Below are 27,361 nucleotides of genomic sequence, written 5' to 3'. Positions count from 1 at the left end.
AGACACTCCCCTTATGCTGCCCTATAAGATCTCTATGCAGACGCTTTGAGCTGTCTTTCCTAGCCATCCGCCATGGTGGATGGACGGAAGGCCCGAGCTAACATAGGGTTAGCTGGTTAAACAACTATAATAAAGCCGCATGCAGTTTGCATCAAGCTTTCATCTACGCCTGCTGATTGGGGTGACCAAGGTCCTGAGCTGAGATCCTGGAGGCCTGATCTTCCGGGGGGTCTTACATTGTGATAAAACTGATTTATATTTAAAAAGAAAATGCTTGTGAACTATTTATCCCTGGCTTAGAAACTTTGCTATTATGTTCTCCACCCAGAAATTTGTACTCCCTACCCCGCCACCCAAATAGGTGTCTGTGTTCCCTTTCTACTGACATTAATGTCCTCTAGCACCTCACCCCAAAAGAGCAGAGTAAAGGAGGGAAAGTGGCCGTTATAAGGCTCCACTCCAGCCCCCTTTAAACTCTATTAAAATATGAGCTCCTACTCATGACCAGGCAACTCTTTTTAACTGCTGTAAAAAGGTCCCTACTCCCACTTACGGGTGTGATTCTGAGAATTCATCTGTTGGCCATTGTTCTATTAAGACTTCTGTATCAATTCAAGTCTAGTAAGTATCAGTACACTGGCCTTGTCACTCATGAGTCCACACAAGGTTCTACTCTTTTTCTCCCATTTGCTCATATTTCATAATTTACCACTCACTAAATAAATTGCTTGATGTGATAGCTTTGTTATAATTTAACAACTATTGTTTAGGTTTCTTTGAGGTAGGGCATAGAAAGATGACTCAGTGTTATCCATATATGTTCAACTTCAAAGCGGAAAAGGTATGGTAGGTGCCAACTACGCGTGTTTTGTGCAAAGCAAATAACGTGTAAACAGTTTTCATAAGAAGTCTACCGAGCTGCATTAAATACTTGATACAGCCACACAAAGCTACAAGTCTGAGTTCTGTTAAGTATACTATTTGGGGGAGGTAAAGCGGAGTGTTCTGAGGAGTTAGTATTTTCTCACCAACTCGGGGGAACTACTCCAAAAGTGCTTTTCCGGAACTCGTTCCCAGTTCTGCAGTGTAGCCCTGGCGGGCAGCACAGCCGGAAACCGACGATTCCTAACGGACAGTTCACGGAGAAAGCAAAGGCGGGACTTCCCTTCCAAGGAGCTCCACCGGCTGGTCCGCGGGTCTCTCCCTTCGAGCATGCGCAGCGCTTAGCGTCACCGTGGCCCCGGCAACCGCCAGGCCCCGCCCGCCGGTGTCCTGCAGAAAGAGGTCCGGCAGGGCGCGTGGAGCGGAGGCGGTGTGGACCGCGAGTTTGGCGTGGAGCAGGTCGGCCTTCCCTCGGGTCGGGGTGGTTGGGGCCGGGACCGACTGGCCCCGCGGAGTTCGTACTGCGGGCGGGGCGAGCGCTGCGTGTTTCGTGCCTGTGGGGACAGACTAGAATGGTTTGAGGCCTAAATGACTCGTGGGGAGCTCAGTCCTGAAATAGCCAGCTCCCTGTGAGCGCCATTCTGTAACTCAGACTTTGGAGTGGTCTGAGGGTGGTCACGGAAGGAGGAAGACAGGGGTGTGGATGCTGTTACCATCAGCCAATAAGCAGAGTCGTTACCTGTATCTTTTTCTTGGAAATGGGAGACAAGTATATTGACACTTTGCATTGTTAGGGGTATGAATAGCGATGTCTAACATTGCAGCATTTCAGGATTCTATGACTGGACTCCAAATTAAAAGTTTACAAGACACACTGCCTGTCATATACCCTGTTCTGTGGAAGAGACTTGGACTTTAAAAAAAAAAATATTGTACCTGTACAAATTATGTGACCTGTTCTTAGTACATCACAAACAAATATTGCAAACCGTGTTGTTTGGTCATGCATTAGTCCACAATTCAAGGCAGGAGAAATTTAAAGACTGCATCCTTAGGAGGCAAACCAGTTTACTGAAATGAAAAAAGGTACCCTTTCTACTTTGAGGAAAATAAAGTTATCAGGCTGCCGTTTGTGCCAGGCTGTGTAGAGCCCCAGAGTTGAGAAGTGAGATTCCTGGATACCTTCTACAGAATGGTTTTAATTTCGTTGATAAGTATTTGGATCTATCTAAAAGTATTTTTAAAAATCAGGAATAGGTGAATCGAAAAGAATTCTACTCTTGCCAGAAGGAAAGCGTCACTGAAAAGTGCCTCTAAATGAACACAATTCTCCGTATCAAATATGTGGACCCGGTAATAAGTACTCAGAAGTGTAAGACTTGTCTTTGCCCGTGTGGACTAATAAGGAACTGAATTAGAATCTGACTTTGAACCTAAATATAGATGTTATGTGCAAAGTAGATAGGATGAAACTGCATGCATTTAATTAATTTTGGAGAAATTGGGTGGAAGGAGGAGTTATAAATTAGTTTTTTCAGCCTATTTCAAAATGAATAGACTGTATCTTTCCATCCCCCACAACTCCAGCTGCATGTCTCTTTACATATTTAAGTATACAGTCATATACCCATGTCCTCTTTTTCATTAATTGTCTTCACACACACGCATGCATATACATAACTGGCAAAGAAAATATTAAGTGGGAAACTTCTTATATTGTTTTATATTTACTAAAGAATCTGAAGGGGATATACTTTGAAAAGTTTAGAAGACTTAAGATCATATATTTCACAAGGGGATATTTTATAAATATAACTGTCAGCTGTCTCAGCACTAGCAGATGTGTTATGGTTGACTATATATTCAAGTTGGAGAGCAATATATCTTGTAGAACCCATCTGTTAGGAAGGAAAGAATGCTGTGTTTCTTCTACTCTCACTCCATAATCATCAGGAATACTTGTGATCTCAAAAGGTGTGGGGATTTACCCCCAGCAGTAATTCTATGGTGGACACCATCTGATGTCTTCAAATTCAGCGCTGATACTAATGGAGACAGTGTCAGAATCCACAGGCTGACAATTCAGTCACGAAGATTATCTGTTGTATCCTCATAACCAGTCACAAGCTGGGCCTTCAGAATTTCCTTTCAGCTAGCTACAGACTGAGATTCTTTCAGCCCCTCCGATGCATTTGATTGCTCATGTGGCCCACAGATCTTAGGAAACACTAGGCCTGCATTTGATGGTTCTTATAAAGATATTTTAATAGATTCAAATGTGCAGACAGGTGGAAGGGAGGGATCCTTCCTTCCACTTGCTCCTGGTTCAGTTGAAGTGTACTGCCTTACAGTGAGTCCCTACATAGTCAACTGCCCAGAAGTTTGGGTTTTTATAGACAGTGTTTTATAGGCTTGATTGATAGCGGAGTGAAAGGGAACCATCAGGGCCTGTCAGATTCTTCAGCTTTCCCTCCTCCAAGGCTCAGGGCAGAATCCATTTGGAAATGGGTGTTTGTTCATCTACTATGAAAGTGGAACAATTTGGGACATGATGGGGCAGGGAGGTTGAGTTGGGGGAAGAACAGAAGAGAGCAAGATAAGACAATTTAGGTTTAAAGAAAAATCAGGCACTAGGGAAATATCTGGAGAGCTACAAAGATGACACCAGCTAACAATCTAAGCAACAGAGGAGAGGCTACCTTAAATGCCCTCTCCTGATAATTAGATTGATGACTAACTTATATGCCATCCTGTAGCCTTCATCCAGCAGCTGGTGGAAGCAGAAGCAGACACCCACAGCTAAACACTGAACTGAACTGGAATCCAGTTGCAGAGAAGGAGGACTGATGGGCAAAGGGGTCCATACCAGGCTGGTGAAACCCACAGAAACAGCTGACCTAAACAAGGGGGAGCTCTTGGTCCCCAGACTGATAGCTGGGAAACCAGCATGGAACTGATCCAGACCCCATGAACACCCCATGAACGTGGATGTCAGTGAGGAGACCTCAGAAATCTATGGGGCCCCTTGTAGTGGATCAGTACTTATCCCTAGCATAGGAATGGACTTTGGGAGTCCATCCCACATGGAGGGATACTCCCTGAGCCTAGACACAAGGGGGTTGGCCTAGGCCCTATCCCAAAGGATATGACCGACTCTGAAGACCCCTATGGAAGGCCTCACCCTCCCTGGGGAACAAAAAGGGTATGGGATAGGTAGGGTGTTAGTTGGGGGGGGGCAGGGGAGGAGGGGAGGGAGAGGGAACTGGGATTGACATGTAAAATAATCTTTCTAATTCAAATTTAAAAATTAAAAAAATAAAGTTAGACTTTCTATGGTCTGCCTGGGGAAGGAGTTTTAAACTAGAACGGTGGTCAGAATCATGGGGGGAGAGAGAGAGAGAGAGGGAGAGAGAGAGGGAGGGAGAGAGAGAGAGAGAGAGAGAGAGAGAGAGAGAGAGAGAGAGAGAGAGAGAGAGAGAGAATTCCTAATAGCCAACTGAATTTCCTCACGCCACTGAAGCTTTTTATTTTCATTAGAGTTCACCATGGGAATTCTGTCATGGGATGCCAATTCAAAGCTAGAGTCTACATACTTGAATGCAATTTCTGTATGATAGGGACAGAATTTCATTATATTCTCAATATTTTTAAATCAAAATTGTCATATTTGAGAGAAAATAGATACTATCAAAATGGATCATCAGTGTCTTAAATTTTGTATTTGAAGCGTTTTTTTTTTTTTTTTAATGTAGCACATTTCCATTTTCTTTTGGAGGAATAGTCGATAAGAGTAACTGAAATTGCTCTTTTGAGTTGTCTTTTAATTTTGTATTTTCATTTTTTATATATAAATTTTTATTTAAATTAGAAACAATCGTACTTTACATATCAATCCCAGTTCCCTCTCCCTCCCATCCTCCCATGCCTTCCAGCAACCCCCCTATCCCACCCCCATCCACTCCCCAGGGAGGGTGAGGCCCTCCTGTGTATTTAGGCTGAGAGAGTATCCCTCCATGGAGAATGAGCTCCCAAAGTCCATTCATACACTAGGGATAAATACTGGTTCCACTACCAGAGGCCCTGTAGACTGCCCAGGCCTCCTAACTGACACCCACATTTAGGGGGCCTGGTTCAGTCTTATGCTCGTTCCCCAGCTGTCAGACTGGGGTCTGTGAGCTCCCACTTGCTCAGGTCAGCTGTTTCTGTGGGTTTCGCCAGCATGGTCTTAACCCCTTTGCTCATCACTCCTCCCTTTCTACAACTGGATTCCAGGAGTTTGGCTCAGTGCTTAGCTGTGGGTCTCTGCTTCCAACAGCCACTGGATGAAGGCTCTATGATGGCATTTAAGGTAGTCATCAATCTCATTATAGGGGAAAGGCATTTAAGGTAGCCTCTCCACTATTGCTTAGATTCTCAGTTGGGGGTCATCCTTATGAATCCCTTGACATTTCCCTAGTGCCAGATTTCTCTTTAGACCTATAATGGCTCCCTCTATTATGGTATCTCTTTCCTTGCTCTCCTCTATTCTTCCCTCAACTCAATCTTCCTGATCCCTCATGTTCTCCTCCCCACTCTTCTTCTCCCCTTCTCTTTCTTCTATCCCCACCCCCATGCTCCCAATTTGCTCAGGAGCTCTTGTCCCATTCCTCTTCTCCAGGGGACCCTGTATGTCTCTCTTAGGGTCTTCCTTGTCTCCTAGCTTCTGTGGATTGTAGGGTGGCAATCTTTTGCTCTATGTCTGAAATCCATATATGAGTGAGTACATACCATGCTTGTCCTTCTGTGACTGGGTTGCTTCACTCAAGCTGGTTTCTTCTAGTTCCATCCATTTGCCTTTGAATTTCAAGATATTGTTTTTTGGGGGTTTTGTTTGTTTGTGCCCCCCCCTGGCTAAATAGTATTCCATTTTGTAAATGTACCACATTTTCTTTATCCATTCTTTGGTTGAGGGGCATCTAGGTTGCTACCAGGTTCTGCTATTACAAATAGTGCTGCTATGAACATAATTGAACAGATGTCCTTGTTGTATGAATGTGCTCCTTTTGGGTATATGCCTAAGAGTGGAATTGCTGGATCTTGAGGTAGATTGATTTCCATTTTCCTGAGAAACCACTATATTGATTTCCAAAGTGGCTGTATGAGTTTACACTACCACCAGCATATCAATTCAGTGGGTTTTAACTTAGTAATGTCTGTTGGTAAATACTACCCCTAACAGTATGAATTATATTTGACAGTGTTATTTGTAACAATAGTACACTTTTCATTCCTCATCATTTTAATTTTTACAGTGCACCTATGACACATGTTTTAGAAACAGAACATTTTGGTTCAAAGAAAGAATGGCTCTCAGTCTATCTGTATTTTCTCAAGAAAGTGAAAAAAAGAATGCAGATTGTATGGAAAGAAAACAGTCACAAACTGTTTCCATAGCTTCAGAAGACCCTCTTCAGAACTTATGCTTAGCATCTCAGGAAGTGCTTCTCAAGGCTCAACGGAGTGGGAGGTCACGGTGTCTCCAATGCGGTGGCTCAAGGATGTTCTACTGTTACACCTGCTATGTCCCAGTGAAAAATGTGCCCACTGAGCAGATTCCACTTGTGCAGGTAAGAGGCGTGTTTGAAAGTAGAAAAATGCAATTAAAAAAGATAGCCTACTCCAATATATTTGATAAGCTTGGAAGTGAATTGTGTTGATGAATAATTTGACTCTATTAAAACTATATCTCTGTCTTGTTTCTAGAAAAGTCACTTGAGTTTGAAATGAATTATGTAATTTCAGTGACATTAGTTTTAAAAAATTAATAATTATAAAAGACAGTTTAATAGTCTCACTTGAAGAAGCTTCAAAAGCAACTTTAAGTCCTTGTAATGATCCTTGGGAAAACATAGGTAGAATCAGAGTGGATGTTTACCTGAAGTTTTGTGACTTTCCCCATCTGATATAGAATGGACCAGATGGCCATGACCAACACTAAACTAAGCTAAAGTGTAAAGGACTGGGACCTACACATTTGACGGTGTTATAATTACAATGATGTCAAGCCACTTGGAGAGTTGATTTGAATTGATGCTTTTTATGGTCTGTGGTATTTATCAAGACTTTTTATAGGTAAAATTGTTCATAGATCATTTATATGCAATTAAAGAATTTACTATGTATGTGTTAAATTGTCTAACATTGACGCAAATGTGAGAAGTAAGTCAAATAATTACATTAAATGGAATGGGCTTGTATTAGGACTTTAGAGAAATTCAGTTCTACACATAGAACTGGGGTTGGGGTTGGGTGTCCAGAATCACACATATAGACGATATGGCCAAGAATGAGGTAATATATTTCCAGTTTGCTCAGAAAAAATAAATAAATAAATAAATAAAAGTTTGAGATTAAGGATTTTTGTTAATGTCTTTGATAATAGGAATGGTACACATCAGAGTCCTGTCTTCTGTTTCTGCCACAGCTGCATAAAGACAATGTCTCATTGAAAACCTTACCTTGAGCCGGGCGTTGGTGGTGCATGCCTTTAATCCCAGAGGTAGTCGGATCCCTGTGAATTTGAGGTCAGCCTGATCTACAGAGTGAGTTTTAGGACAACCTCCAAAGCTATACAGAGAAATCCTGCCTTAAACAAACAAACAAACAAACCAAAAAACCTTACCTTGCCAGGTGTACTTACAGCAGTCAAGGAGGCTAACGTGCAGGAGGCATCACACTGGTGTGGGTTACATACTAAGTCTGAAGCAGGCCAGGGTTACTTAGCTACTTAGTTTTTAATGTCTGAAAAACATTAAAAAGACTTTTTATCTTAAGGTGTGTTCAAAAAAGGATTTTAGATCAAAAAGTTGCAAGTTGCATTTATAGGGCTACTATTTTGATAGAAATTTAACAACAGGATTATTTCCAAATCAGTGGCAGTACTCACCATTTACTAGAAATACTTGAGAAAATGCCAATTACTTGATGAACTATATAGTTTTCTAAAGTGAATATTTTAGTGCCTGTATGTAAAATTTGATATGTTAATATATATTCAGAGAAACAGAAAGTCCAAACAATGTTGTTTCTAAATTCTACCTCACTTTTAAACAAACCTTCAGCATTTGCTTCCACAGAGCCTGCTTGGGAAGGCAGAATGCAAGAATAAGTCCCTGTTAACCCTGAAGTTTTAGTCTGAAGAATTGTGGTGATTTACAAAAAATGGCCCCATCCCTCATATATTTGAATACTTGGCCCCCAGTTGTTGGAACTTTTGGGGAAGGATTAGGAGATATGGTCTTGTGGAGGAGATGTGTCACTGGGGACAGGCTCTGAAGTTCAAAACACTCATGCAATTTCCAGTGTTCTCTCTCTCTCTCTCTCTCTCTCTCTCTCTCTCTCTCTCTCTCTCTCTCTCTCCATATCTTCCTGCATGCTGCTATGCTCCCTGCTTTGATAGTCATGGACTGTAATGCTTTGAAACTATTATTCCCAAATAAACCATTTCTTTTATAAGTATCTTGGTCATGGTGTTTTGCCATAGAGATAGAAAAGTAAGACAAGAATAAATCAAATACACCTTTGTTTGACCCAGAATTTGGAAACTATAAGAAATGAATAAAGATAAAGAAGGGAAACTCCTCCAAAACTTTTACCTTCAGCAACCCCGTTTAAAAGGCTTACTTTGGGGAAAGCACCGTGCCTTGCTACCGGTGGCATTTTAATATATCTGAGCAGAAAGGTGTGTGCTAAGTCTCTTGTTTAAACATAACCATTAAAGGACAACAACTTCAAAGTAGAATATCTCTTCCAAACTGCCCTGTAGTCTGGTCAGTACTTAGTGTTTGAGCTGCCATGTCAGTATTTAATGTGATTTTCCTGTCAAATGTGTGATCCAAGACACAAATGTAAATTCCCATTGTTTGATGTGCCTTGGTATCACACTATCAGAAGCCTCAGACTTAGTTGTTGAGAACTGATGATGGCCTAGATTGGGTCCTGAGGTTGTGAATTTTGTGTAATTGTCTTATAATTGGAGATTTTAGTCCATAAAATTTCCTTTTCATTATATAATTAAGTTAATGATTTACAAAACTCATTAATATTTGATTCTGTGTCCTTTGGTCTTATTTGGTTTTTACTCATATATACGTACATATATATATATATATGCATATATATGCAGACATTTATATTCATATATATAATCAATTCTGTAATTCTGTCTTCTTAATGTAAAGTCTATCAGAACTATTAATGTTAGCCTTTGGAGTTTTAAATTCATTAACTTGTTGGAAAGTCAGGTTTTTTTGTTTTTTGTTTTTGTTTGTTTGTTTGTTTTTCGAGACAGGGTTTCTCTGTGTAGCTTTGGAGCCTATCCTGGCACTCGCTCTGGAGACCAGGCTGGCCTCGAACTCACAGAGATCCGCCTGCCTCTGCCTCCCGAGTGCTGGGATTAAAGGCGTGTGCCACCATTGCCCGTCGAGTTGAGCCTTTCTTAAGCCTATCAAAAGCCTGTGAAGGAAGGAGAGTCACGTTCACTCAGAAGCAGACCTGTGTAACACAGCCTCTGAACTGCTTAAATGGTTCATTTCCTACAGTTAGAAATCAGTATAGTGGTAGGCAGCTGTCCCTATCTCATAAATGATGCCAGGGCTGAGTGGGGATGAAAGGGAGATAGTGGTGTTGGAATCTTGGTTGGACAGGATTTGAGGTACGTATTTGTGCCTGCATCCCTTTGAGATATGCTATTTAATGCATCCTGTCCTCACATAATTGCTCAGAAAGAAAAGAAAGGAAATGTGATTTACTTTGTAGTGTGCAGCAACTACTGCTTTAAAATGTAGCCTTGGGGGCACTGAAGGGTCAGTCTCTCCCATTAGGACATCTTATTCTATTTTTTTTCAACTTTTTTTATTTGAATTAGGAACAGGATTGTTTTACATGACAATCTCAGTTCCCTTCTCCCACCCATCCTCCCCTGCCCCCCCCAACTAAAACCATAGCTGTCACATATCTTTTCTGCTCCCCCTGGATGGTGAGGCCTTCCATAGGGTGTCATCAGAGTCTTTTGTATCCTTTGGGATAGGGCCTAGGCCCACCCCCATGTGTCTTGGCTCAGGGAGTATTCCTCTATATGGAATAGGCTCCCAAAGTCCACACCTATGCTAGGGATAAATACTGGGCTTCTACAGAAGGTCCCATAGATTTCTGAGGTTTCCTCACTGAAACCCATGTTCTTGGGGTCTGGATCAGTCCCATGCTGGTATTCCAGCTATCACACTGGGGAGCAAGAGTTCTTGGATGTTCAGGTCAGCTGTTTCTGTGGGTTTCACCAGCCTGGTCTCGACCTCTGTGCTCTTCACTGGTCCTTCTCTGTATCTGGGTTCCAGTTCAGATCAGTGATTAGTTATGGGTGTCTGCTTCTACTTCCACCAGCTGCTGGATGAAGGCATATAAGTCAGTCATCAATCTCATAATCAGGGGAGATCATTTAAGGTAGCCTTTCCTCCATTGCTGAGATAGTTAGCTAGTGTCAACTTTGTAGATCTCCAGACATTTCCCTAGTGCCTGATTTCTCTGTAAACCAAAAATGTCTCCCTCTATTATGATATCTCCATTCTTGTTATCGTGTATTCTTCCCCTGACTCATACTTTCTGCTCCCTCATGTCCTCGGCATACCTCTTCTCCCCTTCTCATTCTCCTAGCTCCCTCCCCCCTCTTCCCATGCTCCCAATTTGCTCAGCAGATCTTGAACCTCTCCCCTTCTCCAGGGGACCATGTATGTCTTTCTTAGGGACCTCCTTGTTTACTTGCTTCTCTGGCAGTGTGGATTGTAGGCTGGTAATACCATACTCTATGTCTAAAATCCACATATGAGTGAGTACATACCATGTTTGTCTTTTTGCGATTGAGTTACCTTGCTCAGAATGGTTTCGTCTAGATCCATCCATTTTCTGCAAATTTCAAGATTCCATTGTTTTTTTTCTGCTGAGTAGTACTCCATTGAGTAAATGTACCACATTTTCTCTATCCATTCTTCGGTTGAAGGGCATCTAGGCTGCTTCCAGTTTCTGGTTATTACAAATAGTGCTGCTATGAACATCGTTGATGTCCTTGTTGTATGAATGTGCTTCTTTTGGGTATATGCCTAAGAGTGGAATTGCTGAATCTTGTGGTAGACTGATTCCCTTTTTTTTGAGGAGTCACCATACTGATTTCCAAAGTGGCTGTACGAGTTAGCACTCCCACCAGCAGTGGAGAAGTGTTCCCCTTTCTCCACATCCTCTCCAACATGAACTGTCATTGGTGTTTTTGATTTTAGCCATTCTGACAGGAGTAAGATGGTATCTCAGAGTTGTTTTCATTTGCATTTCCCTGATGGCTACGGATGTTGAACACTTTCTTACTGTCTTTGATCCATTTTAGATTCCTCTATTGAGAATTGTCTATTTAGTTCTGTACCCAATTTTAGTTGGGTTGTTTGGTGTTTGGGGGACTAGCTTCTTGAGTTCTTTGTATATTTTGGAGATCAGCCCTCTGTCAGATGTGGGGTTGGTGAATATCTTTTCCCAGTCTGTCGGCTGCCGTTTTGTTTTGCTGACTATCTCCTTTGCTTTACAGAAGCTTCTCAGTTTCAGGAGGTCACATTTATCAATTGTTGACTTCAGTGTCTGTGCTACTGGTGTAATGTTCAGGAAGTGGTCTTCTGTACCAATTAATTCAAGGATATTTCCCACTTTGTCTTCTAATAGGTTCAGTGTAGCTGGATTTATGTTGAGATCTTTGATCCATTTTGACTTACGTTTTGTGCAAGGCGATAGGCTTGGGTCTAACTGCAGTCTTCTACATGTTTGCAACCAGTTATGCCAGCACCATTTGTTGAAGATGTTCTCTTTGTTCCATCGTATAAATTTGGATTGTTTGTCAAAAATCAAGTGTTCATAGGTGTGTGGTTTAATATCAGGGTTTTCAATTCTATTCCATTGGTCTACCCGTCTATTTTTGTGCCAATACCAAGCTGTTTTCAGGACTATAGCTCTGTAATAGAGCTTGAAGTCAGGGATGGTGATGCCTCCGGAAGTTCCTTTATTGAATAGGGATGTTTTGGCTATCCTGGGTCTTTTGTTTCTCCATATAAAGTTGAGAATTGTTCTTTCAAGGTCTGTGAAGAATTGTGTTGGGATTTTAATGGGGATCGCATTGAATCTGTGGATTGCTTTTGGCAAGATTGCCATTTTTACTATGTTGATCCTACCTATCCAAGAGCATGGGAGATCTTTCCATTTTCTGGTATCTTCTTTAATTTCTTTCTTTAGAGACTCAAAATTCTTATGGTACAGGTCTTTCTGGACAGTTATCACTTACCAAAATTGAATCAAGAACAGATAAGCAACTTAAACAGACCTATAACCTCTAAGGAAATAGAAGCAGTCATCAAAAGTCTCCCAACCAAAAAAAGCCCGGGGCCAGATGGATTCACTGCAGAATTCTACCAGAAATTCAAAGAAGTGCTAATACCAATACTCCTCAAATTGTTCCACAAAATAGAAGCAGAAAGGACATTGCCAAACTCTTTTTACGATGCTACAATAACCTTGATACCCAAGCCACACAAAGACACAACTAAGAAAGAGAACTAGAGACCAATATCCCTCATTGATGCAAAACATTGATGCAAAAATTCTCAATAAAATACTGGCAAATCGAATACAAGAACACATTAGAGAAATCATCCACCATGATCAAGTAGGCTTCATCCCAGGGATGCAAGGATGGTTCAACATACGAAAATCCATCAGTGTAATCCACCATATAAACAGACTGAGGGAAAAAACCCACATGATCATCTCACTAGACACTGAAAAAGCCTTTGACAAAATCCAACACCCCTTCATGATAAAGGTCTTGGAGAAATCAGGGATAATAGGAACATACCTCAATATAATAAAAGCAATATACAGCAAGCCAACAGCCAAATTAAATGGAGAGAAACTTGATCCAATTCCTCTAAAATCCGGGACAAGACAAGGCTATCCACTCTCTCCATACCTCTTCAATATTGTCCTAGCTAGAGCAATAAGACAACAAAAGGAGATCAAGGGAATACAAATCGGAAAGGAAGAAGTCAAACTCTCACAATTTGCAGACGATATGATAGTCTACATAAGTGACCCGAAAAACTCTACCAGGGAACTCCTGCAGCTGATAAACACCTTCAGCAAAGTGGCAGCATACAAGATTAACTCAAAAAAATCCGTGGCCCTACTATATACCCATGACACATTGGTGGAGAAAGAAATCAGAGAAACATCACCCTTTACAATTGCCACAAACAACATAAAATACCTTAGGGTAACACTAACCAAAAATGTGAAGGACATCTAATTCTTCACATGGCAGTCTCTCTACTAATACAGCTCCTTTCTGGGTGCCGAAGGTAAGGTGCTACAAGACTCCATCATGCTGCCTCTTGTGTGATGTCTGCTTGTGATGTCTGCTAATGCTGTCCCATTTTAGAGGCCCAGTCATGGCCCTGTGACCTTGAGGCTGCCTCTCCACATAAATCTCATCTTGAATGGGAGAGGGTAAGCTATAGCACAAATGATAAACAGTATCTTTATGCATTTCCAAGTCATTATTTTGAGTTAAAGACAACAGATGGGAAAATCATATTGTATTATTCTATCTGTGTAAGACCCCAGAAAAAGGAAACTGAAGTGACAAAGAGATAGTAGGGAAGGAAGAGGAGAGGACACTAGGAGACCTTGTGATGGGGACACATCATTTTCTCGATTGTGGTAGCCAGTTTGCAGGTATAATATATATTAAAATCTATTAGAAGATAGGCTTAGCATACTTGGTTTTATGCTGGAACAGTTTTCTGTCCGAGAGGAAATGGTTGCTGTTCAGGACCTGTTCATAGAGCCCTTACCTTGGCATGAAATGAAGATCTTGAAGATTGTAGATGTACTTACCAAACAACAGAGTCTGAAATGAAGAAACTTAAATAGTAAACAAAAAATTAGCTCAAGAAATCCAAGAGAATTATTGTTTTTGAACAGAAGAATTAATGCATGCTTAATTAAGGGAAATAACTTGAGCAAGTATTATTGTGACACAACTTGTATCAAGTATAACTTTGGAGGGATTATTTAAAGCACTTTAAAGTTTATTCTGTTGCTGTTTTTCCTATTGACAGCTTAACTTGTGCTGTGAAAATACATTGCCAAAGAGCACAAAACTTAACGTAACTTTGACTTGAAAAATGTCTGAGGAATAGGATTTCAATTTGAATTTTAAATCTGAATTTTCACCCAAGCTTTCATTTCCTTTGAAAACAGCATAAAGTAAACCTAGAGTTCATAGAAATTACTTTTTTATTTAAATTACAAACAAGATTGAATTACATGAAAATCCCAGTTCCCTTCTCGATCCCTTCCTCCCCTACCACTCCCCCAACTAAAACCCTACCTATAACATATCTTTTCGTCTAATCTATACCTGACTCAACCTTTCTGCTCCCTCATGACCTCTGCATCCTTCCTTTTCTTCTCTTCTCATTCTCGTAGCTCCCTCCCCCACTCTTCCCATGCTCTCAATTTGCTCAGGGGATCACGACCCTTTCCCCTTCTTCAGGGGACAAAGTTTGTCTCTTTTAGGGTCCTCCTTGTTTACTAGTTTCTCTGGCAGTGTGGATTGTAGGCTGGTAATCCCATACTCTATGTCTAAAATCCACATATGAGTGAGTACATATCATGTTTGTCTTTTTGAGATTGGGTTACCTCGCTCAGAATGGTTTATTCGAGTTCCATCCATTTTCCTGCAAATTTCAAGATTCCATTGTTTTTTTTTCTGCTGAGTAGTACTCCATTGTGTAAATGTACCACATTTTCTCTATCCATTCTTCGGTTGAGGGGCATCTAGGCTGCTTCCAGTTTCTGGCTATTACAAATAGTGCTGCTATGAACATCGTTGAACAGATGTCCTTGTTGTATGAATGTGCTTCTTTTGGGTATATGCCTAAGAGTGGAATTGCTGGATCTTGTGGTAGACTGATTCCCATTTTTTGAGGAGTCGCCATACTGATTTCTAAAGTGGCTGTGCAAGTTGGCACTCCCACCAGCAATGGAGGAGTGTTCCCTTTTCTCCACATCCTTTCCAACATAAACTGTCATTACTTTTGAAACGCTCTTGGCATGGATGCTGATATGTGAGGAACTGGACTAATATGTATATGACTTAAGTAAGGTATCCCTGGGTCATTGTTTTAAGAGCAGGTTCCACATTGCCTGTGCTGAAATAGTTGCTCATGTATATGAGCAGCATTGAAGCCATTGGGGTTTGATGGATGACTTACTGTCCTTGGTACCCCGGGTTAAACAGTGTGGCCTCCAACTGTAAGTGCACTCATAAGAGCTCAGTGTGAACTTGATGTGTAGCTTCAGAGGGTTTATGTGGACATAAAGTCAGCCCTTTATACTTCTTTTGTTTATTTGTCTTTTTACTTTAGCTTCCATTGAAGATCGATATCATTAAGCATCCAAATGAAACAGACGGCAAAAGCACTGCTGTGCATGCAAAGCTCTTAGCGCCCAGTTCTGTGAGCATCTACACATACCCGTGCATTCCAGAGTATGAAGGGAAGGACCATGAGGTGGGTGGCTTGACACTTAGAACCTTCTGGGTGCTTTAACTCCAGCTCCTTTCTCAACTTATTTGAACATGATTTAATCTTCTTAGCAATCTACTGTTATGCTCATTTAAGGCTAAATATGCATTTGACTTCAGTGATGTCTTCACAGCATACGTTTCTATATAATTTGAATTTATTTAGAATATTATATTTCCAAATCACAGCTGAGTTTGATATAGTAATATGTTTGCGTATTCTTCTCTGGTCAGTTAAATACCATTTATATGATTAAGTAGAACACACCATTACACTCTTTAAATATTTTTGAGACAGAGTTTCACTGTGTACCCTTGAAATCAAGATCCTGTTGTCTTAGCCTTGTAGATGTCAGACCCACAAGTGTGTTTCACAGTCTCCATTATAGTATACTATTTTTTATTACCATCACTAATAGCTGTAAAAAATACTACACTATTCCCTCCCCGCCTTATTTGTTTTATTTTTCCTTATTATACAAGTAAAAATAGTGTTTAGTCATTAAACATTTTCCAGTGGTTATTTTTTTTAAAAGCATCATGTATTTTTGCCCTTTTGTCTCTTTGACTGGCCTGTAACTCTTAGGAGGCCCAGGCTGGCTCTGATTTCATGTCCCTGCATCTCTAGTGCTGGGATTATAGGAGTATAGCACTACCCCACAGAAGTTTAACTCTAGGTACTGTTAACTTGGCGTTGCCCATCAGTGAGTAACTTATTTTGAATTAACGTCTCCAGGTAGTATAATATGAATACATGCTATTAGGAATAAGCTAAAGCTTTACCATATATGGGAGAAAACAAATAATAGAATCAATTTAATGCTTATTTTTTAGACATTCAACATCTCTTTTTCTTAGAGTTTTAAGCCAGAGTTTATGTTGAAGATCACAGTAGCATGTAACTAACTAGAGTTTGTTTGTTTTAGGTTGTACTTGTTTTTCCTGGGCCTCAGTCCGTCTCAATAAAAGATGTTTCTTCTCATCTGCAAAAACGGATTGAGAGTAAAGGTAGAAGCAAACCTGATGAGCTTGATGTGCCACCTTTTAAACTCAAGCGAACCGAGGCAGAGGGAGGCTCTGGTTTGACTGAGAGCGTGTACAAAGGCCCAGCATTGAAGAGAGTGGTCTTCATTGACAGCACCTGGAGCCAGACAAACCAGATAGCCTCTGATGAGCGCCTTCGGGGTAAGAAAATGTGGCTGGGGACTTTCCTCCACTGACAGCTTTTATTTCGAAAAGCTTCAAATTTGTAGCTCCCTCAAGAGAAAGGTTACACTTAACCTTCACGTCTGCTTTGTTTCCCCTCCCCCTTTCTGTATTATGTGTGTGTTTATGCATCTGTGTACATTCTTGGTGGGACTGTTTTCAAGTATGCAGTGGGCTTTGCAAAACTGCACTCTAAATACTATTGTTCTTTTTAATAATGACACTCCTATGAAATAAAAACGCCATCACCACTCCTAAGAAAGTTAACAGAACTTATACAATATCTAACTCACAGTCTGTCCTCACATTTTCTGATGAATACAATAATGGCTTTTGTGGCACTCCCCCCCCTCCACACAGACAGCATTTAAACTCAAATTTTTGATGCTTGTATACCTTTAGTTTCTTAATCTAGAACAGTTTCCTAATTCAAGTTTTTTTTTTTTTAATTTAGATTTTGGTAAAGTGATCAGATTGGTTGTTTAATGTCTCATGATCAGATGCAGTGTAGATATTTTGGTTAGCGTACTTTTTAGATTATTAAAAATTTATGTGTGTATGTGTGTGCATGTACATATAGAAGCCCATGGAGGCCAGAAGAGAGCATCAGAGCCCTGGGAGCTGGAGTTGCAGGCAGTCGTGAGCTTCCTAATGTGGGGTGCTGGGGACCAAGCTTGGGTTCTGTGCATGAATAGGAAGTGCTGTTGACCACTGTTGCGTTTTCCCAGCCCCATAGTTAGGGTACTTTAAAGAAAGAGTAAATCCAGACTTGTCTATAGCTGGTCCAGTTTGTATCTGTTGTTTGTTGTCATTATTGATAGTATGACCTTTCCCTGTCAAGTCATTAGTTGTTTGGTTGAATAATTCATGCAAGGTGAATGGAAGTTGTATACTTACTATCACATTAAGTTGGGAGGCATATAAATAAGTCGTTTCCATATTTTTAATGATGCTAGATCATTCCACCATAAAGTTTATTTTCCTTAAGTATACTGGAGTAATGCTTTCAGGCCACAGACTTTCTCATCAGTGTTTGATTGATCCTTGAATGATTAATCAATCATTAAATTGAGAAGTGAACAATGGAGAAAGGTTAGTCATGTTACTTCTTCATGTGTTAATTGGCCTTTTTATTGCTGACCTCTGTAGTTTGTAATAGTACTGGCCTTAGTAGATACAGCAGGATATGTCAAACCTACGTTGACTTTCTTCCTGACACAAACTTGGAATCATCATTTTCTTAAAGGCCTGTGATTCATTTTAGCAGGATCTGGTATTAAAAGCTCTATTATGTAAGTTGGTTACTACATGCCATTTCTTCAGTGGACAGAGCCAAGAAAACAAATAGGTATACATACTGTGAGTTCACAGTGGTAGTCTGACTCAGTTAAATGTTGTAAGAATTTCTTTTTCTTTACTTCTATCTTTATACCTTTTATTTAAAAAGTCCCCATGTATGTGTTTATGTGTATATATAATGCATGTACATATGTGTATGTACACGTCTTCACATGTATGTAGGCACATGCATGCCACTGAATGTATGTGGTGCTCAGAGGATGATGTCTGGTGTCACCCATGCCTTCCACCATGTTTCAAACAGAGCCTCTTTTCACCACACCAGACTAGCTGACGCAGAGCTTCTGAGTGTCCTCCCATTTCTACTCCATCTCCCCAAAGGGGCTGGGATCGTAGCTCTGTGCTGTTGCTTCTGCTTTTCCCTGGATTCTGTGATATACTCAGGTCTTCATGCTCTTGTGAAGCAGGTGTTACCCACTGAGCCATCCCCCAGCCTCAGGTCCATGCTCTTGTGCAGCTGGTGTTACCCACTGAGCCATCCCCCAGCCTCAGGTCCATGCTCTTGTGCAGCTGGTGTTACCCACTGAGCCATCCCCCAGCCTCAGGTCCATGCTCTTGTGCAGCTGGTGTTACCCACTGAGCCGTCTCCTGGCCTCAGATCCTCATGCACTTGTACATGGTTACTCACTGAGCCATCTCTTGGCCCTGTATGCCTTTTTCTGTTTGAGTGAAATGCTGAGCTCCCAATGGCAGTTTAAAAGTTACTTTCCTTGCCCACGTAACACAGCTAGTATCCTGAAGCTCATCCTGTTTTTCTTCTTTCTTTATACCTTTCTCAGTGCTTCCAACATTCTCAGTGGTTTCTCTAAAAGCTTTAGGAATTTTCCAGTAACTTAACTGTACAGTACTTAACTTACAGTAACTTAACTGTAATTAGAAGGCAAGAGAGCTACTCAGCTGGTATTGCATGGTTGCCAAAAGGTCTCTCAAGAAAAGACATACTATGGTCTTAATCATTTCTAAACTAAAGGAAGTACAAAGTACAATTCGCTGGCTTAATGAATTTGTTATCTAATTAGTTAGTTTGTACCTGTGAATCACAAGACTTTGAAGACTTTATTGTTGTTTAGTAGATGAATCCATGCTGCCCTGTGCTTTGAAGGCATGAGAGATCACTGCCTGCCACCGCCCCTTGTCCTGTTACTATAGCAAGCTACCCCTGAGTCTGAAGATTTGTCTGGGATGTTTTTTCTTATTATTTCTTTATATGGTAATTTCTAGGTTCAAATGAAAGAACACAAGTCCCTGAAAAACCTATAAATGGAATTATTTTGGTACTATTCAAAGTCAGTCTGTTTAGGTTTGCCTGAAATGAGATTTGTACAAAAGATTGGTTCCTCCTTCCTGATTCCCATAGAAAGCACGCATCTTACTTCAACTATGAAATGGGTCTCTGAAAGCAACTTTCTGCATGTCCTAATTCAGCTCCTGCCTCTTCTGACTCCTCAGGAATCACAGGGCGGGCCATAAGCATCGCCTCCATGTTTGAGAAAGATAGATTTCTGGATAAACCAAATTGTCTCTATAAGAAATGATCCATGCTTGTGAGCAATCGTGGGCTCTAGATCTTAAAACACTTTCTCATTTGGTTAAGCTGAACAAACCATGCTTCAGCTCTCAGATTTGTGTATTAGAAGTTCTGCCTCCATCATGGCGTTCTGAATGCTCAAATTAAGGATCACCATAGCAGGCTGGAGTCATGGCTTAGTGATTAAGCCATGGATGCAGTTCCCAGCACCTACAAGTTAGCTCACGACCACCTGCAACTCCAGTCCCAGGGGATCCAACACCCTCTTCTGAGGCATGCACATGGCACACACAAATACATGCGTACAGGCAGGCACTCCTACACATAAAATAAAGCAAATAGATTTAGAAAGTTACTTGCTAGTGAAATGATTGCTTTGCTAAAGTTTACAGCACCAACAGCTGTGGACATTTCACTAGTATCAGAATAAAATACTGAAAGGTAAGAGTTCTTGGTGTACTCATGTACAATCCACCTAAAACCAAAGTACAGTGTGGCATAGCATTCTGGAAGATTCATCCAAGGGCACTGGGAAAATGTGGAGGATAGATGGATTCCAGATTATTAAATTATCAATGGACGGCCATGTCTTCCACACTTAGGCAGCTCTTTCCATTCATTTTTGACAATGCTGACAATGCTGAAATGGTACTTTTGTTTGTGTTTTAAACACTCTCATTTCAGGGTCTGTGCATACAGTCATTTATCAGCTTACGGTAGGTTGACATAACACTGAAGCTGTCATACATTGAACTTGTTTAATGCAGTTAATGCCCTGGCTATGGTGGCCTAGCTGTTAGGTTCCTGGTAGCATGATGACTGGCAGCTTTTCCTCCCTGCTACCCCCAGCATCTCAGCATATTGTTTACACTGTACACTGCCACACTGAGAAAAGATAGAGATGACATAGAGCCCATTTATGTTTGAAAGTTCAACAGTCATTTATTCTCAGTATTTGGACCAGATATTCCTCTCTGCATTGACTCAACAGGAGCTTCCCCAGGCTGAGAGCAGAACTGGTCTATAAGACTAAACAGAAATATTTAGAAAGCTGTTTAACAACATGTTCATTTAGGGAAAGCACAGTAGTGTCTTCTTCCCTTTGGACATGCCTTCCCCAGCCATAAGTTTTTGACCAAGTGTAGAGTATCAAGGGTGTGTTCTCTCCCATGGAATGGGCCTCAAATTCAGTCACAGAGAGGTTGCTTAGCCTCCAAATAATTATGCCACTATTGTATCAATAGGTATGTCTTGTTTGATAGCTTGATATTAAATACACATGGTCTGTGGTGAGTGAGCAGCCTGAGTACCACCTTCCAGCACTGTGAATGCTAGCATGCTAGCCAGCAGGCAAGAAGAGTTTCACTGTGTAGATAGCTCTGGTTGGTCTGCTACTCATTGTGCAGCCCACAATGGCCTCCAGAGCACTAAAATCTACCACACATGAGTTTTTCTGTTTGTTTTTTCTTTTTCCCTGAAATACGTTTTAAAATGTTTTTATATTTTTATTTATTCTGTTTTAAAATAATCCTATCTGAATTCTTTCAGAGAATTGTACATACAGCATTTTAAAAAGTTCAAAGCTGGGTGGGCAAGGATGCTTGGGTGTGAGTTCAGTTCCCAGGACCAACATGATATAAAGCAAGAACTGACTGCTGTAGGCCTCTTCTGACTGCCACCACACAATGCTATATATAGCATGCACACACACACACACACACACACACACACACACACACACACACACACAGAGAAAGAGAGAGAGAGAGAGAGAGAGAGGAGAGAGAGAGAGAGAGAGAGAGAGAGGAGAGAATAAATGAGTTCGTTAAAAAGATTTTTTAAAAGTTCAAATGTAGGCATTTGGTCTGTGGATCTGAAACAGTGGCCACACCCCTTTGGGTGTGGCTTCAGGCCGACAGAAGCAGAAGAGAGGAGCAGCGGATCCAGTAGGAAGAGCAGGGAAACCCCCAGGCGGTTCTTTGTATTTTTCTGTGTAATTGTCCCCAATAAACACCCATTTATCATTTATCTTGGGTCTAGTGATATAACTACATCCTCACCTTCACTCAAAGTCAACATTTTAGCCTCTCCTTTCAAGAACGCTAAGGACTTCCTACATCTATACTTCATTCAGTCTCCTCCTGGCTCACATTGCTACTGTTGTTCATCATTTCTGTCTGCCCTTCATTGTCAGTCCACAACTAGACTCTCTATTGATTGCTGTGTATTTGGAATTGGGTAACTTTTGACCACTTTGATGCTCAGTCTTCCCTTCCCCTGCTTCCTTTGCTGAAACATAATAGGTCTCTTAAGAATTCCTTCAAGGGTCCTTTTGGCAGAGGTAGGGGTGCTTGTCTGTGACATCCCTGTTGTCTCTCTGATGCACTATTTTCTAGGTTCTCATTTTAGCTGTTTATTGCTCTGTTGTCTCAAGAGTTCTGTTATTGCTAAAGATATTTCATATCATTTTACTTAGCAGTTTTTACATAATATATATCCCTCTTAGTTAATTTTAGCCAGATGACAAAGTTGACAGGTACTGAGGCACTTTCCTCCATACTTCATTTTGGTTGGTGCCCTATGTTGCTCTCCCTGTCCCGATGCTCCCCTCCCCCCACATTTACTCCTGTCTGGATATACATATTTAACAATTTGATGAGACAGAATTCTGGTATTTGTCTTGGTGAGTCTGGTGATGTCACTTTATGCAGTGTTTTTTAGTTTCATGTATTTCCCTACAGTTTTTTAAATCTTATATTTTCCTTACATCCAAATAGAATTCCATGGTATATTTACTAGGTTTTCCTTATTCATTGATCTGTGGATGGACATGTAGGACAGGATTTTTACTATTGTATAAAAATCAGTGGTGACCACGGATGAAAGACAGTCTTCTCTGGTATGATAAGAAGTCCATTGAGTTTATTCCCAGGAGTGGTATAGTGAGGCTGTGTGTTAGTTCCATTATTAGTATTTTGGAAAATCTTCATAGTGATTTTGATAGTAGCTACACAGTTTACATTCCCACCAGCAATGTATATGAGTTCCCTTTTCCAAAGCTACCCGGTACCTTGTAGAGATCTCTCACTTCCTTTGTTAGGTTATTTCTAGATAGCTGATTTTGCTTGGTTTTGTTTTGGAAGCAATTATAGTGGAATATTTTTTTTCCTGATTTCTTTCTCTGCAAATCTGTTGTTGGTGCATATAAAAGCCACTGGGTTCTGTATCCTTTGACTTTGTTGAATATGTTTAATAGACCCAAAAGTTCTCTAGTGGAGCCCATTGGGTGTTTTAAGTGTAGAATCACATTGTCTGTAAGAAGCAAAAGATTAATTTCTTCCTTTCCAATTTTGATCCTCCCTATGTCTTTCTCATATCTTACTGCTCTAGCTAAAACTTCAAGAATTAAATGGAATAGGAATCAGGAGAATGGGCATTCTTATCTGTTCAAGATTTTAGAGGAAATAACTTTATTTTCCTTTGTTTAGTATAATTTTGGCTATTATTTGTCATATATAGCTTTTACCATATTGTGGTATGTTCTGTCTGTTCTTGAGGTCTTTTTATTATGAAGGCATGTTGAAAATAGTTAAGAGTTTATAGTGGTTTAGTATAGAGGTTCTGCTCCAAGATCCATGACTTCACTAGCCCTGGGTAGATGGCTAGGTTTTTTATTATGAGGCATGATTTCTCTCTTCAGGGGGTTTAGTTAAGTCTGATTAGAGAGCTGTTGGTTACCACCAGGATATAGGGGCCACTACTATACCCTTAGGATTATTGTGCTATGCTGATTGTTGTGGTTCATAGGCATTGTAGCTGGGCAGGACTGTTGGTTGCTTCCCTCTTTTGGAAACTTACATGTTGCCCTCTGGTACAGTGAAAGCTAATTTTCTGGGAAGAGGCTATTGGGCCCACTCAGGGACCTCTGGACCCTCTGTCTGAAGTGTGTAGTATCTTGAGCAATAGGGACTTTTACCTTCCACCTCTGGGGGACAACCAAGGGCAGTAACAATAACCTGTAATGTTTTTGATTCTTTTGGAAACATTTACTAGCAACAACTCAAAGGAGGGCTTCTCATGCTTGGTGTTGGGGGTTTTATTAGATGACTGGCTCATGGAGGGAGCATTGTCAGCCCAGATGAGAAAATTTCATTTAAATTATATATGTGTATTCATACACCTACTTATATGTGTTATAGGTATTTTTAGGTAGATAGTTAATGGTATGACTCCTTATAACTTGTTCAGGTGCCCTTACTGTTATATTACCTTCCTCCTTCCTCTGTATTTATACAGAGCCTACAACAATATGTAAAGGAAAGAAAAAATAGAGAGTGAATAAAAATGACTATTTCAGAAGAAAAAAATTACTTTATCAGAAAAATCCTTTTTGCAAATGGATAATGAAGTTCTGTTAACAACTCAAAATTTAAAAAGGAACTTTAAATAGAAGTTAGCAGGATAGAGAACCCAAGATAGATGACTTTCTTGATTGTTGACTTTGTAATGTGTTTTGCATGCTCTGAGAACCAGAGAGGATAGGGATGCACACGATCCCATTCTGTGCCCTGTTGTCTCTCCATGTACCGCTTACATTTAAATAATACCCTGTTTAGAATTGGAATGGAAGGAACTTATCTGTACTTTCAAAAAAGAAAAAGAAAAAAAACCCTTGAAGTAATTAAATCATCATTGTGTATCAGTGCATATTATTGTACCAGTTATTATTATTGTCCTCAATAATAATGTGATTGAGAAGTATTTACATGTTCTCTTTTTTGTTTGTTTGGCAGAGTTATTACAAGTTGAACTGAAAACAAGAAAAACTTGCTTTTGGCGCCATCAAAAAGGGAAGCCAGAGACTTTCCTTTCCACAATTGAAGCCATTTATTACTTCCTGGTAGACTACCATAGTCACATGCTGAAAGAGAAGTACAAAGGACAATATGACAATCTTTTATTCTTCTATTCTTTTATGTACCGCTTGATAAAGAATGCCAAAGGCTCTGGAGAGAAGACAAAACCAAAGCTCATCCATTAGTTCCGCACACTCAGCTTGTCATATTGCTCTGCTAATGTTCACAAGCTTGCAGTTGAGCCTGTTTCCTCTGGGGAAATAATCATGCCCGGTGTCTGTGGGAGGACTCAGGAGGAAAGTTCCAGTCTTGTTCCTTTTTAAAGAGATGGTCCTGATTGAAAGACATAGTTCAGAAGCTATGTGCTCAGTTTGGGCATATCTCAGTTGCATTGTACATTTTAATATGTTGTGTTAGATTTACATGATTGACATTATATATGATTAGATATTGCCTTATCTTTTCACTTATCTTCACCTTCAGCTTTGGACTTATAGTCAGAATCTTTTGGCAAAACATAATTTGCTTAGGGTTAGTGGCAGAATCAGCAGAGGTGGTGTGTTGTCTCTCTGTGTAAGTCTGCACTTCCTCCTCTGCCTGGCCTCTGCACTAGGGGAGAACTGTGGCATCATGTGGCCCTGCCAGAGGGATTTGCGTATGATCTGTTGTGGCAAGTCAGGTGACCCAGGGCTAAGAGTACACGGCCCAACAGAATCTCGTCTGTTTTGGTGTGCTAGGGATGCCATAGGAGATTTATTTTTTCAAGAGTGAACAATATGGGTTAAAATAAAATTTCTCATGTTTACAACATATCTTTAGAAATAAAGGTCAGCTTAAATTGATTTAAGTAGGACAAAGTCTAGGTATGGTAGGGGTGTATGCTAAAGTTAGGCTTCTCTGAGCCAAATCTATTGCCATTTCTGCAGTTCTACAAGCCATCAAAGCAGTGGAAAGGCTGAAGGAAAAAGAGGAGAGAATGATCTTACTACTCATCTGCCCATCCCACAGCAGCCATAAGAAAGATGGCCCTCATGCCTTGTCTTGTTTCTCTTTGTGTGATAAGCTCTAAAAATGGCCTTAACCTACTGTTCCCATATAATGGCCCTTCAGACCTTCTGGTGTTGCTTTGAAGTACCCCTCACTCTGAATCTGAGCCATAAACATTTCCAAGTTAGCTGTATTTCTATTTTTGTGGTTTGGCTGTTGATGTATAAATGTACACGGCTGTGCTAACCTGCTGGAGGGTGCAACGTTGCCCTTATTCTGCCCCTGTACTCCTGTGTAGGTCAGGTGACTTGACAACCACCTACCTGACTCCTGATATGTGGGCAAGGAGTGCCTTACACCAACGCTGAACTGTTTTACAGCATTGTTGTGCCAGTAGACAGCCCATCTATGGATGCTGTATCAGATGCATCTCAAGCATCCAGGAAGGGTTTTAGCCCCATTATTTCTTAAACTCTCAATAAATGGCCTTGTCTTAATTCCCATCTTATACACTAACAACACCAGTAGGCTTTCAGGATTCCAAAAGGGAATTTAGAATTCCCTTTTGTGGCTGCCAAAAGGGCCTTGGGATGTAACCTGAAATGTTAGTGAAACTGACTAGATTAATGGCCTAGATGTGTCTGGTACACTCCTCTCCCTTCAGAAGACTGTTTCCAGGTACTCAGCCTGCTAATCCTGACATGACCATTTGGTTAGGCAAGCATACTTGCCAAGAGACCGACACTGTCTCTTCATGGACTCCATGCTACAACAGCAGATGCTATCCAGTGATTTGTCAGTTTGAATTTGGTTCTCCTCCTTCCTCATTTGTTTTCCTTCTTTCAGTTTTTCCACCCAGGATCATTCAGTCTAATAAAATTGCAAATTCAATCTTACCCTCAGACTCTTCCATGGAGGCCAACTATTTTAGGTAGGATTTGGTTAGAAAAGCAGACGTCACTCAAAGTGTTAGCATACTTTTTAAAACAAGTGTAGTGAAGAAATTGGAGTTTCCCTAAAGGTGAAGTTATTGGGGGAGTAAGTCCGGAAGGATTGGAGTACCCAGGTCTAACTGTACAGACCTGTAAGGAAAGCCTCTTCATCACTCTTCCACACATCCAGGCTGAGTGACAGGCCTTCTCAACCCATCTGAAACCTTAAGAAGTCCTAAAGGGACTTTGCTTCGTCTTTTCTTTGAGCCCATGTTAATTTGGTCTTTGTCCCAGGCCTGTCTTTAGTAAGCCTTTTATTTGATGAAAAAGAATTTCATTTTCAATGCAGAATCCTAGTTTCTGTGCTTCCTCTCAGTTCCATCTATATGCCACCTCGTCTCAGTTTCTCTCCTTACAGTGCCTTATCTATTGCAGTTACTAGCCACTGGCTTCCTTGGAATCTCCCCAATTATCACAAATACAGTAGGTACGTTAGGAAAACTGATGTCTTCCATGTTATGGAAGAGTGATGTATCAATGTTTGGTCTCCAAAAACTATGGTTAAATAGCGCCAATGAAAACTATTGCTAATTGTTTAATCAACTTTAATTGGAGACCATCAACTGAAAAAAATCATTGTCCATTCTTTATCATTTATCACCAGACAGTGCATACAGACCATAGGAAAAAATGGAAGGAAAAGTGTTGAACACAAAGGAAAAAGACTATGGAGTATTTTTAAGAAGATTATTTATTTAAAAAATACAATTTGATAGTATGTAATAAAATAGAGATCCTAGAAATTGAGTAACTACTGAAATAATTCAATACATGAGTTGGAAGATCAAGTATCAGAAAACTCTAATTTCTAAATGCTTGTTAGCCCTGTTAAATGTTGTAACTGAGATCATGGACTACATGTTCATTACTGAATAAAGCAAACACAGCAACCTAAAATGTG

At 40.5% G+C, this 27,361-nt stretch overlaps 1 protein-coding gene across 1 annotated transcript; it reads left to right on the top strand.

Annotated features, from left to right (window-relative positions):
• Positions 1–1,202: 1,202 nt before the first annotated feature.
• Positions 1,203–27,361, top strand: Dtwd1 (DTW domain containing 1). The gene is made up of 5 exons (XM_027421932.2): positions 1,203–1,341; positions 6,174–6,488; positions 15,375–15,518; positions 16,459–16,717; positions 24,419–27,361. Exons 2-5 carry the CDS (start codon positions 6,225–6,227, stop codon positions 24,664–24,666), a joined length of 915 nt encoding a protein of 304 aa, XP_027277733.1. The 5' UTR covers positions 1,203–1,341; positions 6,174–6,224; the 3' UTR covers positions 24,667–27,361.

This window comes from Cricetulus griseus, chromosome 6 (genome assembly GCF_003668045.3).
Source record: "Cricetulus griseus strain 17A/GY chromosome 6, alternate assembly CriGri-PICRH-1.0, whole genome shotgun sequence".
Taxonomy (NCBI): Eukaryota; Metazoa; Chordata; class Mammalia; order Rodentia; family Cricetidae; genus Cricetulus; species Cricetulus griseus.
This window is presented reverse-complemented; position numbering and strand designations above follow the sequence as displayed.